Source organism: Ctenopharyngodon idella, chromosome 7, assembly GCF_019924925.1.
Source record: "Ctenopharyngodon idella isolate HZGC_01 chromosome 7, HZGC01, whole genome shotgun sequence".
Classification (NCBI taxonomy): Eukaryota; Metazoa; Chordata; class Actinopteri; order Cypriniformes; family Xenocyprididae; genus Ctenopharyngodon; species Ctenopharyngodon idella.
Window position 1 is genome coordinate 22,986,911 of NC_067226.1, and position 18,529 is coordinate 23,005,439.

General features: G+C 36.3%; 1 protein-coding gene across 1 annotated transcript in view; it reads right to left on the reverse strand.

The window, feature by feature from the left end:
• Positions 1-18,234, reverse strand: part of LOC127516682 (B-cell scaffold protein with ankyrin repeats-like) — a 45,172-nt gene extending 26,938 nt beyond the window's left edge. The window contains exons 1-7 of the mRNA XM_051901502.1: positions 18,135-18,234; positions 16,615-17,010; positions 11,366-11,490; positions 9,955-10,093; positions 8,446-8,588; positions 5,055-5,169; positions 3,008-3,204 (exon numbers count right to left, since the gene is read on the reverse strand). Coding sequence (XP_051757462.1) covers positions 3,008-3,204; positions 5,055-5,169; positions 8,446-8,588; positions 9,955-10,093; positions 11,366-11,490; positions 16,615-17,010; positions 18,135-18,147 — 1,128 coding nt within the window. The 5' untranslated portion in view covers positions 18,148-18,234. The remainder of the gene's footprint in view (positions 1-3,007; positions 3,205-5,054; positions 5,170-8,445; positions 8,589-9,954; positions 10,094-11,365; positions 11,491-16,614; positions 17,011-18,134) is intronic.
• Between the last annotated feature and the right edge of the window lie 295 nt (positions 18,235-18,529).

An 18,529-nucleotide genomic window follows, 5' to 3' on the forward strand; every position in this document is an offset into this window, starting at 1 on the left:
GGATTATGTATTAAGAGAGCCCAGCAGAAAAAAGGGCTTCCGCTCGGTTCAGCTAATGGATTCCTAGATACACATTTGGATACATACTGAATGAGGGTTGTGTCATTAGAAACTAAACGCTCCATGCAACACAATCCTTTCCTTCATCTTAGTCATATATAGAGGGTTAAACATAACTAAGCTTTCTGCATATTAGCATAATGATGGGAAAAAAAACACCATTAGTGAAGGGAAATCTATGCATTAGCATTCTCCCAAACCCCCCTCCGACCCTTTTAGCCAAGGAGTACAACATTCAGTGCAGCCAGGCATAAAGTAACCAATGCTGCAATGCACTGGGTATCTTTTTGTCTTTCTTCAAACATCTGTTTGAGGGGTTTTACTAGAGGAGAGACATGTAGAGAATGTTAATGAAATATGGATTGTAACCTTAAAGGGCTGCTTATTTAAAATATGCTTTGTACTTGAATACATTCACTAATATGTGGTCAACTTGAATGCTAAAGTAGAATGGAAAAAGAAAAAACAGGAAATATAATCTAACCTCACTGACCCTTATTTCAGGAGTCTTCTATCTGGTTTACTTGTAATAGCATGGATACATGCTCTTATGTATGTTAATGATCTCTTGTGTTTGATTTGTCATTTCACAGTAATTTTAACTTTGGCTTGAAAATAGTGCCATGGTTACAATAGTGTATGCAATTTGTTTCATGTTCATGGTTCATGTCTTTTAATTTGCAGTCATGATTCCTTTATTTCCTGGTTTGTCATGTGATTCCCTTGCTCTCATGTGAACCTGTCACATGCTTCCCTTGATTCATGTGTTGTGTTAGGTGTGTTCGACATCTGCGGCTGGATGTAAACGATCGGCGAGAGTTGCCGCTTGCAGAAAACGGAGACGTGAAGTCGGACACTTTCTGCTTCCTGTAGTGACGCTTACGCTGTGTTTGCATACTTTATCACAGCTGAAATGAAATAAATTTTGAAAAAAAAAAATGTCATTCAATACTTTATGTACTGCCTAATACAGCATTTGTTTGTACATATAAAGAATAAAGATCAACATAAGCCTATACTATTTAAATACCAATGCAGTGGGGTCTATACGTTTCATATCAGTTTTATTTTGATAAACATGACACAATATAACATTGTGACTACATGACAAGAGCTTTAACTGTTATAAAAATACAGATTTGTGAGCATTACTACTTTGATGCCTTACGTCGCAGTCACATGGTGTCGGCTCTGTCTCAAGTCAGACAAAATAGGCTTGTTCAACTTCATGCAGAGCTGCACACACTGATCGGTGGCTGACTTGAAGCAGTGCATGCCGGTAAGAAATTTTGTCCGACTTGAGACAGCGGCGACGCCAGGTGACTGTGACTTATGGCATCAAAGTACAGTGAGAGCAATTCAAGAGCAGCCGGCTGAGTCAGCCAGCGCAGTTTCTCAAGAGCAGCTGCACAAGCTCTGATGACGACACAGCTGTTCCACGATTGGCCGGATTCACCACATGACAACAATCACGTGTGTTTCGTGTTTATTCTCACACCTTCAGTTCCACTAATGCTCAAAAATCTGTATTTTTATAACAGTTAAAGCTCTTTTCATGTAGTCATGATATCAACGTATTGTGTCATGTTTATCAAAACAAAACTGATAAAAAACGTAGACCCCACTACATTGGTATTTAAATAATATATGCTTATGTTGAACTTTATTCTTGTAAAAACAGACTCTGTAAGCAGTACATAAAGTATTGAATGAAAATGAAACATCTGAAACATCTGTGTATTAGTCAAATATTGCATTTATTTCACTTCAGCTGTGATAATATGCAAACGCAGCGCGAGCGTCACTACGGGAAGCAGAAAGTGTCTGACTTCACATCTCCATTTTCAGTTCCTCAGTTCAGTTCCATTTTCGTGATTGGCTCATAAAAATTCACAATATTACTGTTTTCACTGTATTTTTTATCAAATAAATGCAGCCTTGGTAAGCATAAGAGACTTCTTTCAAAAACATTTAAAAAAGGTTAATGTTTCCAAACATTTGACAGGTACTGTATGTTAGACCCTATTAAGCTATTGAAAGAAATTCTTCCAGAAGTTGTCGATTCTCTTCTTAGCATTATTTATTCATCATTGTCATTAGGATATGTCCCCAAAACTTTCAAGCTGGCTGTTATCAATCCTCATTAAAAAACACAATCCTAGAGAATTAGTAAACTGCAGACCAATCTCAAATACCTTTTCCATCAAAAATATTAAATCACAAAAATATCCTCACAACTATGTTCTTTTTCAGAGAAAAATGGTATTTGTGAGGATTTCCAGTTTGCTCTCATCAGAGTTACAAATGATTTTCTTTTGTCATCTGATCGTGGTGTCATATCTCTATTAGTGTTACTGGACCTTAGTGCTAGCTTTTTAAAACAAAGGTTTTAATTATTGGACCAAAAACCTCTGCATGTAATTACCTAGAATACTGTCTAACTCTTGATGGCTGTTCTGTCAAGACTTCGTCATCAATTAGGAACTTGGGTGTGCTCTTTGATAGCAATCTTTTATTTGAAAGCCAAATTTCTAGCATTTGAAAACAAGACAAGCCTGACAAGACAAAGCTGCTTTGAAACCATTTCTATTGTATAAAGTGCTAAAAAAATGAAGGTGACTTGACTTGACTTTTGCCTTCTTTTTTGTATTTTTCAACAATGAGTTTTTGCTGTGGTCGGACTGACCCCAAACCAACATTAACCATGTTACTATATTGGATAACGGTTGCTTTTCTGAAAAGTGGCTTTACTTTGTGGCTGTGTAATATACGGCTGAAGCAATATCTAGTTGCTTTCTAGTAGTGCTTCTAATTGTATGAGTCAGTTTGGTCTGCTTAGATGACTAATACTTTATAATGTGGAAGACTTTTTCCTGTGAATCTGCAGACGTGACCTCTGTAGGTTAAAAAAATGTAGATGATCTTATGTTATAGCAGTTTCACTCACCAATGACTCCTGTAGGAGGATGTAGAGCTCCTTGTGTTCATGTACATGTGCAAGATCCAGTGGTGTATATCCATGACTGTCGGAGACCTTTAGGGCCTGCTGGGATCCAGGACACTGCAGCAGAGCACTGGCCAGATCTCGCAATCCATGCTGGGCAGCAAAATGCAGGAGAGTAGGAATGTCCTCTGAGCTACACTCTGGGGGGGGATCAACACAGTTTTGTCAGGTAATCTAAAAAATGTGCTCCATGTTGTAACATTTAATTTTACTGGTTTTATTTACTCTAACTTTGTCTAACTTACTATTTTAGGTTAAACCAAAGAAAGTCATTTACGAGGAATACATTTCCAAGTTTTACAGTGTAGATCTCATTAAAAGAGCTCCATTTAAATGAGTTGACATTCATTAATTAAACACAATGGCAAAGGTTAGCTTACTTCATGGTGTTAATAGCTCATCACTTCAACCTAATGAATAAGTGTCTTAAAAACAACCAACATGCAATGTTTATGTTCTGAGTGGGCGTTAGAGAACAAGAGGATTTGTAGAACAAAGCTAAACAAAACAAGTGCAGTAAATTGTATCATTTTTTAGGTAGATCTCTAAGATATATATAAGAATATTCATGTTCTTTTATTACTCCTAATGTGCGTTTACATCAGGATAATCTGAATAACATATTTGCTTATACAATATTACAATAACCAGGCTGTACAAGATTTAAAACAATCAAGAATCATATGATCTAACTGGCATGTGTATAACTGAGACTGGAATTAATAAAGACAATTAAACAGACAGGAAGTTTGAAGGAGATGTTGTCTCATAGGAAAGGTAATGCAAATTTCAGTCAAGCAGAATCAAAGGTCAATTTAACACTGACTTTATTTCCCTCAGCAGATAGATACCGCTTTCATGACATACCAGTGGGAAATTGGAAAAACTAATTATTCATAGAGCTTTTGAGAAAGAAAGACGGAGCAAGAAAGAGAGACAGAGGAAAGGCGTAGTATTTTTTAATTATTGAGTACAGAGAGCAAAAACCAGAGATAAAGATGAAAAAAATGGAGCATTGTGACAAAAATTATTATTATTAATAATAATAATAATAATAATAATAATAATAAAGGAAAGGCGCAACATGGGCTAAGTTTATAACCATATTATAACCATAATATACTTAAGTCTGCTTACACATAACAAACCAACAAACAAATAAACACTGGCTCAATATCAGTAAAAACTAAAATTTATAATAACAGTCTTCATAACACGAGGTCCAGAGACACATTTTTAAACGTTGAAATACTTTTAACTTGAGCGCCGCATTTTTAGAATGTCGTGCCATGCATGAGACACTGCAAAAGACATGATACACGAGCACAACAAGTTTACTTTAAAAAATAATGGAAAAGTAGTGCAGTGGAATAGAAAATTGCGTTCTGTGTGAACGGCCCCTTACTGTCTCATCAACATCGTGAATAGGATGTTAAAGTCAACATGCAACGCAGTTCACATCCCATTTAGACATCCCAGTTTACATCCCACTAGAGAATTCCGTAATCTAAAAGGTTCAATAAGAAAACATGTATGAGTTGAGCTTTGGCAGTTATTGAAATTAATGTCTTTAGAAGTTAAAGGTACAATTACATTAGTGAAATTTTGGTAAAAAATTGCCAGCCAAAAAAGGTCCATTCTCAATAGTGTAGGTTTTTTAAACAGTATTTTCAATGCACTGGTTTGAAGACAATATTTTGTGCACACACAATAACATTGCCAATTGCTCCATGTTAAACTGCAGTGGATCTGGGTCATGCTGTATTTATGTGGGCAGGGAGGCACATGTCGAAGGAACAAGTGCACAGTAAAGCACTTCTGTGGGCTGTGGCGGCTTCCCTCCATCATTTATTCATGCCTATAACAGACTGTAAAATAAAGTACTGGTAGCATTAGCCTTTTTGTGCTGATCTAGAAATTGCTGCCTGCAAAAGGTGGGTGAGACCTAAATTGGGTTAAAAGAGCTAAACAAAACTAGAGAAGCCCTTACCCCCAGCAGGAGACTGATCACAATGCAGGCCCTGGAAACCTCCTGTCGGCATTTTCTGCATCAGACAAGAAGCTAGAATTTGATCCAGCTTCTCCACTGAAGACACCTGAAAGGCCTTAATATAAACATAAGACATATTATAAACCTCAAAAATTCTTCAAAGCCAAAGAGTGTGACACTATATAATTCCCAAACACTCCACCATCTGCCATTGGTCAAATACTGACATGTTGGATGCTCAAACAAACAGACAAAAGTTTTTATAGCACAACAGAGCCACTTTTCAGGGGATTCTACACGTAGTAAAACGGTCTCATTTATAGTTCTTTCAACATATTCGGCTGGGATACAAGAAAGTATTTTAACATTAAAGAAATTATACACCTTTAAAATAAGATATACCTTTAAATTAAATCTGTTAAACTTTTAGAAATACAGTATATGCTTGTGAGTTACTTAAAAATATCAACCCAGAATACCAATAAGCATAAAATAAAAATTTATAGTTAAAAGATGACAGCCATCCTTAATAAAGTTACTTCATCAGTCAATACAGTCTAACATGCTTTACCATCCTTTAATACTATTCTGAATGTGTCTATATTGCATCCATCTTATTTCTAATGTGCAGTCAATTAGGAACATGGAAAAAGTGAATGGCTTAACCCCTAATATCCTGAAGACTGCAAAAGTAAAAAGGGAAGAGAACCTCTTAAATACACCCTAGAGATGCTCACATAAGATTAGAGCTTCAAGGGATTAGAGCAGAATATGTAATACAGGACTGATAAAAGAAAAGACTGATGATAATGGATGGTGTTCAATATTTTTTAGATATTAAACTGTTTTCTAAAAAATAAATGTAATAAACAAGCATTAGAGCTGTCATTTAGCACTTTGTATACTAATTTATACAATGGTCATGGGGCACAATAAACCATCTGCATGACTATAAAATTGTACATAGGCTTGCCAGCAACAGTAAATGTTTCTTTTAATTTGTTGTGGAAAACCCCTGTAGCATCGTTAAACCCTGAAAACCAGCAGTGGACAGAATCTAAACTGAAAGTGTGAAGTTTTCAGTTTTATAAATTATAAGTAACCTTTGCTGCAGTCTGTAAGTTTTGGCTCTTTGTCACCATCTCTGTTTGAAACCTGCAATTGCAGTTATTTGCGGAGTTATCATCTTTACGTGGGTTGTGCATCGGCAATAAATCGCGCTGTCAATGGTGATTAAATCTAACGATCGTTTAGCTTGGATCATGTCAAACCGTGCAAATTATTATTATTGTTATACTTTGTTCTCAAATTGTTAATGTTAACAATATCAGCATTGCGTGACTATGTGTATTTAGTGTGTATTAGCGTTACCTGTAGATTTAAATTTCTGTAGCCACTCCGCAATCCAAAGTCTTTTGCTTTTGACTACGGGTTAATCTCCAATTTTCACTGATGGTTGTCATTTGGACCTTTCTGGATTACAATCCGCCATCAAAATGATAAGTTTAATTATTCCAGCTGCTGTGAGAAAAGGCTATAAATGATCCGCTACCAGCTGCATCCTCACATGCCGTATAGCCTACTAGCTGGGACTCCTTCTTTACAGACGTGACGTAATGACGCAAAGACGAATGGCTGCATGCTCGAATTTCCCACGGAAACTTACCAGTACCGATTTTATTATAAAACATTATTACAAGCTGTAAATCGGGCTAAGGTAAGGAGAAAGTTTTAAACACTGGCTGGTTATGTACTTTATTTAAAATTTTTTTTTTTTATACATTTTAACCAAAAAAAGTTACGGACTGCAGCTTTAACTACAATTATATCTAAATCATTCACCCTAATAAATCCTGATTCACTTAATGGCAGAAGCTGAACATATTATTATGAATCAGTTTGTTTAAAGCCCAAAGTATACTTCTGCCGTCCGTGTTCTGCGATGTTCTGCGCACTGTCCAATGTCCGCATGAGGTAATTTTCGTCATTTGGAGGGTCCGCAGATGCCTGTGTGCAGCCCAATTTTTGTGTCTGCGCAGATGGTGCGTGCACAACAGCGCATGCGCAGGGTGAATGTTGAGACAGAAGAGTCCACTAAGTGGCAAAACGCAGTTGTGATTATTGCGCAGAAGTTGAAGAAGAGTAATACAAAACACGCTGTTCCAAGAACAGTAAACACAGCAGCATATCCTTCGCCATCATTTTTATTTGATACCCAGCTATACTTCCTTTTGAAAATGATGACATGCAGTCTTTGTTGGACTGTCTTGCAGAGGGGAGATGCTGGCTGGCAGCTAATTTTCTTTGGACCACCAGCATCTATTACACAGATAAACAACAATCTGGGTCCTTTATCTGTGAATTCTTATGTTCATGCTAGAAATCTGGGAGTCATTTTGATAACGGTCTAAATCTGATTAACAAATCAATTCAGGGTTGAAGAGTGGCTTTTATCATTTCAGATCCATTGTAAAATTGAAAGCATTTTTATCAGTAAAGGATTTGGAGACAGTGATTCATGCCTTTGTTTCCTCTCGGCTGGATTACTGTAACTCACAGTGGCTCGGTCCTCTTTATCCCACCTTCAAGTGGTACAAAACAATGCTGCCAAACTTCTTACTGGAGTTAGAATAGAAAACACATTTCTCCTGTTCTGGCTTAACTACACTGGTTGCTGGTTGAATATTGTGTTAAATTCAACTTGTATGTGTTTAAGGGGTTAAATGGCCAGACCCCACAATACATTAGAGATCATCTTCACCACTAATGTTCTAGGTCTTCAAATAGGTTGATGCTGACCATGCCAAGGTCTCGTTTGAAGTTAAAATGTGATTGTGCCTTTTCTGTTGCTGCTCCACACCAGTGGAATGATTTGTCGGTACACATTAGGCTGTCTTGTGATGTTGAAAGTTTTAAAACCTCACTGTATGTTATGTATTTTATTGTTTTATTTTGTCATACTGTACAGCACTTTGGTCAGCACTACATGTTTTTAAATGTGCTTTAGAAATAAATGTGCCTTGCCTTGCCTTGGTGCTTGTTCTAAACTTTGCATGCAATGGCTGCCATGAGTGATCCGCTAATTTTCTTTTTCTATCCTTCCGAGCGAATGTCCTGTAACTGACACAACTCAGTTCTGTCCTCTGATGTCTGGTCGAGTATATTATATATATATATATATATATATATATATATATATATATATAAAAATAACAATTGCACTGCGCATGTGTTGAACTCGTCCATCTGTGCTCATCCGCGGTTGAGTATACTTTTAAAGCTGTGCAGGCATGACTGTGTGCAAGTATACCTGGGCCTTAAGTATGTGGGTTAAAGCCTAATAACAGATTAATAGCCTTTTTACACCAAGACACAACATAAATGTGGTTACCTGGCACATAAACTTCACAGGATCTGCAGCCTGCTGGAGAAATTGGGCAACATCCCCCAGGTTGGTGTAGTACTGTAAGCAGGCATTGCCTTTAACCAGGCCTTTACTGTAAAGTGTCACAAGCACGTCTCCAGCAGTAAAAACTGCAAACACAGGTTATATTACTACCAAAGAATAATATTATGAATACTGTATATATATATATATATATATATATATATATATATGTATATATAGCCATTTCTTCAATGAAAGTTCACCAAAAACATAAAAAAAAAAGGATAAATAATTAAATTAAAAACTCTCCGTCATGTTAACAGATTGGTCATTATTTTCTGTGCAATTACAACGCATAGGCTTCAGACTTGTGCCGCGTGAGTCATAGGACGGTTCAGTTGTGTTCAGACTGTCAGTTTATTTTTTGTTTTGTTTTTTATTTTAACTTGAAAGCTTGAAAGCGTTATTTTCAATGTATGGTAATTGCACTGAAAATAATAAAAAATAAAGTAATACAGGTTTGGAATGACATTAAAGTGAGTAAATACTGACAGTCATCATTTTGCGTCATCTATTCTTTTACAATGCCAAGTCATGTCAAGTCAAATTTATTTGTATAGCGCTTTTCACAATATTCATTGTTTCAAAGCAGCTTTACAGAAAATCATAATGTTAATATTTATAATATCTTAACCCTCTGGTATTGTTCATTTGGGGGTCACACTTGTGTTGTTCACGGTCAAAAGTGACCTAACATCTGAAATGTAACTTTTTTTTTTTTTTTCAGTAAAATCAATGTAATATATTTTTGTTCAATAATATTTTTTCTTTTTTTCTTTTGTATTTTGAGAGAATTTTATGGTACTACTTAATATTTATGCATTAATTATGATCAATTTTTCCCATTGAAAATAATGGAAAACCTTTTTTTTTTTTTTTTTTTTTTTTTTTGCTTTTCAATTAAAGCTGTATTTCATGATAAAAGAGACAATGCTTTTACAATCAAATTTTTGAAGGCAGATTAGTGCCATCTGGTGGGAGTAAAAAAAGAAAAGCATCTGTAATGCCATGGTGTAACAACTAGATTCCTATATAGCTCCATATAAAAAGGCTTATAATTTTCTAGTTGTTTTTAGACATAAATACTTTTATCTATTAAGTTGTGGATTTGTATATAAATTTAGACATTCTCAAAGACTACTTTTTGCCAAGGTTTAGATTTTTTTTTTTTCTAAATGTTGATTTGAAGTGTCAGTTTTTGCATTAGCGACTGCCATAGGGACTACCTTAAAAGTCACAGAGTTTCGTACCATTCCAATGCAATTTTTAACATTTCCAAACATTTTTTTTTTTTTTTCGGTCTAAAATGACCGAGCAACACCAGAGGGTTAATATTTTCATGCAGCATAGTCACATTCAGCAGATTAGAGCTGCAACCATAATATTTTCTACACCCTTTCATTTAAAGAAACAACGAACAACAAAAGAAAACATCTATGTAGGCCATATTACCAGGTGCAGTGACACTCAGTGTGCTTCCATTCCAATTCACAGGCTTCACTCTCACTCGCTGCTTGTTCCCACTGAACTCCACCTCTGCATCTTTGCTGGCCATGACCTCCTGCAGAAGAATGAATATCTCCCCTGGATTCTGTGAAAACACACAGCATGGCAATATTCAGTCTATCTAACCTACATACTGTGAAGAACTCTAGCTCAGTAGATGGCAGTGTTAAGCATTCGCAAACATAGAGTGCTCGCAGAATTTAGGCTCAGCTGTATGAATCTTATCTAATGCTTGAGTGACAATTTAAAAGCCCCTGCTCTATCTGCCCTTGACGGATAGACTGGCTATGAATGACTTGTAAGGTACATAATAGCAGCATTTCTCAAACATTGCAACCCAGCATTTTTGAGTGCTCAAGATTCATATATACAATACTGCCAATGCAGTTTTATTATGGTTACCTGCGAAATGATTAAATGTAAATGCTTAAAGGGATAGTTCACCCAAAAATGAAAATTCTATCATCATTTAATCACCCTCACATCATTACAAACCCATAAGACTTTCATCTTCAAAACACAAATAGAGATATTTATAATGAAACCTGTAGACAGAGAGATTTCTGTCCATTCAAAGTCCATTCCATCCAAACTTTCAAGCTTCAAAAAGTGCTTAAAGACATTCTAAAGACGTTGTCTTCTGAAAAGACACAATCTCTTTGTATGATTAACATGTTTAACTTAGCCTTTTATTCATCAACACATATACATAGAGCACAACAAATACAATGCTGCGAAAAACAACGTGTGAGCCGAGGAGTATGTCTGAATTCATGGTGTTCATAAAACAGTAGGAGAAAAGTACCCAGATGACCTACTACTTCTGGTGAGATTCTGCTCATTCAATGGACACATTACTATCCAAAGAGGCCACAAGAGAGGATTTGTGAATGGAGGTGAAGTGACGCAACTGACACAGCAGGTCACGTGACAATGACAATATGGATGAAGTACATCCAAATTTTGTTCATACTACACACATTAATCCTGTATAGAACATACTTTTTTAATGGTCACGAAGTGAGTTTCAAACCAAATGTAAGTTTGGAAGCAAGTTTCAAACCAAAACCATGTAGCACTTGCTATATAGTATGCGATTTTGAACGCATTAATATTAACTATATGAAGCTTGAGGAATATAAAATCTCTCAGGTTTCATAAAAATATCTTAATTTCTGTTTTGAAGATAAACAAAAATATTAAGGGTTTGGAACGATATGAGGGTGAGTACTTGATGACAGAATTTTCATTTTTGGGTTAACTGTCCCTTTAAGAAGCTGAAAATATTTCAGGATTCAGAGAATTGTCCATAAGAAGGTAATTAAGTAAAAAAAAAAAAAAAAAATGTATGACTCACCTCACATGATACACGGCTGGGTAGGACCAATAAAGTCTGATTAGCGACAAGAGCACCACCTGACAATTTCTTCTCTACTTTCAGCTCCTGGACTGATTTTCCATCCGCTGCTGCTGCCTGTCCACCTGGAGAAACATGCTGTATTAATGAACTACTGCTGCTGATATAAGCTGAGGAAATATGAAGATGCTCACAGATATCACTTAAGATATTTAGTGCAATTTTTTCCTCTGTGGCAGGTTATGAAATTAATTTCTGTTATTGAACACGTTGCCTTACATCTAGGCTTGACTACTGAAATAGTCTTTTGGTTGGCTTGCCAACAAGCTCTATCAAATACTTACAACAAAGGATTGAGCTGTATAGAAGGCTGACTTGTTCTACACTTTAGAATCACATTATTCCAGAATTTAAAAATACAATGAAATCAATGGAATATTCATTATAAATGATTTATCCTTGCACGTCATTATTATTTTAATTTTTTATGTGTTTTCGTTATCTTTAATCAAAATAACCTGCCCTCCCACTTGCAATGACATCTCTTCTCTGATGACATGTTCACTGGCGTGAGGGTGGGACAACCTGTCACTCACATAAGATCACAGCAATAGCAAATAGGTGTTTGACTTCATGCAGTGCTGCGCAGACCGATCGGTGTCTGACTTAATGCAGTGCGTGCCGGTTAGAAATTTTGAGACAGCACTGTCACCACATCACTGTGACATATGGCATCAAAGTACCGGATGAGACAGCAAGAGCAGCTGCACGATGATGAAACAGCTGTTACATGATTGTATTGATTCACCACATGACAATGATCACGTGTGTTTGGTGTTTATTCTGACACCTTCAGTTCCACTAATGCTCACAAATCTGTATTTTTATGACAGTAAAAGCTCTTTTCATGTAGTTGTAACCCATCCTGTTCGAACCGCACACTCTAAGCGGGACTCGAACCCCGGGTCCGTCCACATGGGAGTCGGATGCTCTATTAAGGAAACTAAACACCACAGTCTCTAGTTGCTAGAGCGCCTCTTGAGGTTTACACACACAGCTCTTACCAGCCTACATCCGTTACATAGTCGCGATGTAATATTGTGTCATGTTTTTCAAAATAAAACTGATAAAAAAACAATTCAACATAATGCTTAATACAGCATCTGTTTGTACAAGAATAAAGTTCAACATAAGCCTATACTATTTAAAAAACTATTTCATTCACACCTAATGTCAACGATCCAACTATCCAATTTATTCTAATGGACAAAATCAAGCCCCTCCCTACATTTTTTCTTGTTCGAGAAGCTGTTTCTATTGTATATCACAGTAGGTACAAAAAGACTATCCAACTTCCATGTTGACTTTAAATCTCCTCACTAGTGACCTCTTATTCTTTTTAAAAAGTCTTTATGGTGTTTCCCCATACCTCTGCAATATGATTAATAAATACAGTATACTCCAGCTAGATCATTCAGATTGTCACGATCCCAGTGCTGTGGCTCTTGTTTTGTATAGATTTTATGTTTGAAGGGTATTCTCTGTTCTCATTGTTTCTGTGCTCTCTCCCTGCATTTGGTTTCTGTTTCTCTTGGTTACCGTGTTAGTTACCATCATTAGTTACACCTGTCATTAATTATCTCTGATTTCTCTGTGTACTTAATCTTGTGCTTTTCAGTGGTGTTTTGCTAGTTGTTGTTTGATCGTATCTGTGTACTAGAACAGGGGTTCCCAGATGTTTCTGTTTTTTCCCTCCTTGTTCTCTGGATTATATTCCTTTTTTTGTCGTGTGGACTATTTTCATGGTTTTCTGGTTTGGAAAACCTGTGTTTTTGCCTTTCGTCATTAAAGCATTTGATGACAAACATGATGCAGGGCAACAACTCACTATGTGATGGAGCCTATAAAATGAAGTTAGAATGCCTCTAAAATTCAAGATATCAGGGTAAAAATGCCAGTGTAAGTTTTTGTGTCGTATTATATCATATGATATAGTTCAGCAATATCACAAGAGTAACGAGCGCAATATCACACAAGTGCTGTTTTGTCCTGAATAGCACAAGTACAAATGTGATGTTATTGATTTTATACAACAGTTCAATAAATAAGATGTTAATATTGTGTTATTTTAGACACAATATTGTCTGTTTTTGCTCAATTTTGCCAACAAAAATATTACCTATAAAGCCAAAGAGAGCAGAACTGTGAGTCTCCAACCAACACACAGCGGTGTTTCGTTTCTGAATGAATCTAACTCTTTATATATATGAGCTAATCAATAATAATTTGTAAATTACAGTGACAATGAATGAATAAGTCACTATTTGTATATAGGCTATTATTATATGATTATATTAACAATGTAGAGTCTACAATATACAAACTATGAATTCATTATAAACTAATTGTTTACAAATGATTTGTAAGCACTGTACTATATACTTTCTATAAAGATTTTCCAATCTTTAAATTAAGTTTTGCTCACTAAACACTGAAAACTTGCAGGTAGTTTCAAGTACATTGTAAAATTTCTTTACCAGCCCTGTAATCTGAGAAATTAGTTTAAAAGCAAAAATGTACACTGTAAATAAATAAATAAAATCTGTAAAAAACAAACAAACAAACAAACAAAAAAAACAGATAATGTACAGGCAAAAAATGACCAGTATTTTTACGGAAAACACAACAAAGTTCAAAATTCTAAATAAAACACCTGTAAAAAATAAATACGGAAAATTCTGTCAGATTAATACAGTACATTGTGACCTATTTTTACTAGGGGTGCAACAGTTCAGATTACTCACGGTTCGGTTTGTATCACGGTTTTAGGCTCACGGTTTCGGTACGGTTCAGTATGTGCTATGTTCTGGTAAAAAATTACTACTGTCAAATTAAAATAAAGAAAATAAGAACAAATAATTAAACGGCACAAACAAATACAGTAAAGCAAAGATAAAAATAAATAAACCTTTTCAGGTTTTTCATATATCCAGTTTTCAGGTACAGAATTTGAATAAAGAAGCTAATAAAATTTAAAACAACATTGCATATAATCTTCACTGTATAAATTAAATAAAGATCAATCATTATTAATTATTAAGTTACTATTCAGTCATGAGCAATGAGTGATTTCCTTATATTTTGTTGTTTGATCAACATTAAAACACATTCAGACAGCAGGAATGCAAGGGCTGCTGTCTCTTTAAGACACAATGCACGGATCAGTACACTGATACTGAACACATGCGTTCTTTCTCGAGTGTTTAAGTTCACTTAAGACATAACCGACTATGCTTGCTAGGATACTCCCCAAGACGGGCATGTTGACATAATTTTGTGTGACTTGAAAGAGACCTCAATATTTGCATGCTGTACACGCGCCTCCGCGTGCGCGCTTCGGATGAGTGCACAAATCTTCTCACAGCGTAAGTTCTCTTTCGCGCCTTGCACTCGAATGTTTAAATTAGCAAGGCTTAAATGAGTTTAGTTTAAACGCAGATAGCAACGTGTGCTGTTCATGTCTCACCTATCAACACACGGGCGATGACGGCGTAAATGACTGGTCATATAGAGCATACGGCACTCGCATTGAACAAAGTTTAGGGGAAACCAGAATGCGTATCGACAGAAACATACATTAGTCTAACTCTGTCTGTCTGTTTTATTTATTTTATACAAACCATATTATAGATGCGTATGCGTCGTCAGATATGAGATGAACCGCGGTGCAAGTGAGAACCGTTTCACCCCTAATTTTTACGGATGTTTTTTTAGAGTGTATATATACATATTTACATAATTTTTTCAAAAGCATTTGTTAGAACTGCTAAAGAGAACCTTTACCTCATTGCAAAAGTGACCATTTTCACAGCAGAGTAAATTACTCCCAGTGGAGGCGATCAAGATTTACATATTCAGTGATAAGTACTGAGTTTGACGCATGAGGAAGTGCACACATTTGCATATTGTTTGCCCTGTGCTGAAGCATCCATCAGCAAAGCAGCACTTCTCATCACATGAAGCTGTTAAAGAACAGTGAACAGGCACTTTGCTGCATTTCTGTCATTATAATCTGAAAGATGTGTAAGGCTATATTTTATGAGTTATATGGTATGCAAAACTACAGCTGAAACTTACCACTTTGTTCTTTGCGAGATATCTATTCATTTGCATAACTGTTTTTTAAGATGGAGCTTCAAACAGCTGTACAAGCATTAAATGTGGTAAAGCTCTCATCTCCTTTACACATGAATCCCTGGTTTAAAAAAGGGTCTAAGTCTTCAAACTGATATAGCAAAGACACTATAATTGCACTCACCACTTCTCCCTCGGTGGATAATACAGTACACAGTGTTCTCATATCAACAAGTGGCAGACTTTGCACCGGTTCAGGTTCATTAATAGTAACCTCATGAGAGATGTGTTCCACTATTCGGTAGTACTATCAAGTAAGGAGCTGTGTGTAATACGCCCTGTAATTCATAGCATAGTGAGATAGTAAAGATAGTTTAAATCCAATCTCAGCGTCTGGAATTTCAGGTTGTGTCTAATGGTTCATCCAAATTGGCTAGCTAGACAGAAGTAAAAATGTACATTAAACAACAATGGGCTGTCTGTACTGTATATATGCCCAGTTCTGAAGTGTGTCAACTACATTCTCAAAAGAACTGCAGATTGTGATGTAGTCAAGGGATGATAGTAATTGCCTGTCAAGCTCTAGGAGGGATAATGAAGTCTCACATTTGCCAAGAACAGCTCAGTCTCTGGTCCTCTCCTCACACTATTCCATAATTACATTCTCCAGGACCACCAATTATAGCAGGAAAATGTGATGAAACTCCCCCCATAGGTGCTGCTTAACCTGCAACAACAAGCTATTTGTCACAATGCAGCTTCTGCATGGGGGGTTAATACTTTCAGCTGGGTAGACCTGCAACTCAATGTGAGCTTTCTTAGACAATTCTCTACAGTGTAAGTCCCACTACTATTATTACTAAATTGGAACTCCTTATGTCACACAGCAGGAATTCTGAATGCCACAAAATGAAACAAAGTCACAGCAGATTTACTATTGAGAGTTTCAATGGCAGAGCATTTACCTGTGAGATAATTAAGGTCCTTTGAGGGAAACATTTATTCATTTAGTATTAATTATTCAGTGTGACTGATGATACTTTTTACTACAGGGAGAGCCCCCTTGGAGCAATACCAAGCAACTTCTAAAAGCCCCCAAACCTTCACCTCCTCACCTTTGCGTACAATCTCTGCCACAGCCAGTTGATAATCCCTGGGCTCCTGCTCGCTGGAGATCTGGAGGCACTCCTCCCCCTTCAGTGGGACCAGCTCCAGCAGAGGATTCAGGCTCTCCACCCCACACAGGAGAATTATGACACGGGTCTCCGGTCGCAATACACGAGCCAGAAAGAACCGCCGGAGCTGGCATAGCCCCTCCAGCATGCCACGCGACAGGATAAGCAGCTTACATTTGTACTTTCCCAGTCTCAGTAAGTCATCCTGGCGACTGGTCACCATAGCAATATCATAACAACAGATGCCAGTCTCAGGAATGGGGCCTGTCAGGTGGAAGCGCAGGTACGATGCCCACTGCTCTGCCTCTGACTCATAGATGATCAGGAGATCTTCCGCTAAAAAAAGAAATGTAAATAAAATATGGGTCAATAATTCTGTTAAAAATGTAAAGAGTTTCATTTAGATTCTGAATTTCTAAACATTTGTGAAACATGTAATTATGTGAAATATTTAATTACTTGTGTTCTAGTTGGTGGTGCTTGCGATGCAAAGCATTATTATTATTATCCTGCATACTTCTTCCAGACAAAATTTCAGCTCCTAAATCGTCCCACACATTTGTCATACAACCATGAATGAGGTATCAAATATTTCGGCTTATAGAGGAGAGATGTGCTATGACTTTTATAAGCCATTGGGCGTACAAAGTTTATAGAGACATGGGGGTTGGCTTATTTGATTCACCTTGACAACTGTCTAGCCACACCCTAGCAACATGCGCAAGCCATATCTTGGCAACAGAACTGGACACAGTAGTTGGCTCTATTGTAATCAGGTCACCATGATTTTGCCAAGTAAGACATATTTTGTTGATCCTGGAACAACATTCCTGTCCAAAAATTTTGTCTTAACCCTATCCTGACCCATAAATCTAACTCTACCTATAACTTATCCCTAAAATCAGAGGGAAATGATAGGTGAATAACACTGATGTAGAAGCACCTAACCCTGTTTGAAAGCCTAAACTTGACATAAACTTGACCCTCAAATCTGATAGGTTGATTGGAATGTTGTTCCAGGATCAACAAAGATGTTAATCCAGGAACATGTAATTGGTCAAATCCCATTCACCATTGTAATCACTCAGAGCAACCAGTGCCAAGGGTTGCCATGGAAAGCACAACTCACATTTTCTTCAGAAAATTATTTTTAATTATCTTGTTTAAATATACTTTATAAAAGTATTTAGCTATTATGTAGATCATTTATATATTTTAAGATGCAGCTAGATGTAGTAATATAATACAATTTACAGCTTAGACTACTTTCCCCCCATTTTTAAATAGTTTAAAACAAGTGTCACATTTGTTATTTAGTTGTAAAGCATGTCATATCTGTATGAAACTTCTTGTGAGTAACAGACATTTACAACATATTTGTGAATATGTAAAAGTGGTAAAAACAAACAGCTGAACAAGTTAAAGACTAAAACACTATAAAGAAAAATAGGTAAACTTACATGTGTTGCTCATCTCTCTGTCTCTGTACCGATGTGTGCTGCTGTGTCCTGTGATGGGGAAGGTGTTTGATCAAACAACAGCACCATTGTGCCTTCTGACCAATCTCTCCACGCTCTGCTAGTTTCCGTGTAATGGAGGCACAGGTGTGTGAATAGTAAAGTTTTCCTTTTGCTTTCACACGCATGGTTATTTAAATATAGGAAGTCGAAGTTATAAATATATATATTATATATATATTTATACAGCATCTCACAGAAGTGAGTACACCCCTCATATTTTTGTAAATATTTTATTATATCTTTTCATGTGACAACACTGAAGAAATGACACTTTGCTACAATGTAAAGTAGTGAGTGTACAGCTTGTATAACAGTGTAAATTTGCTGTCCCCTCA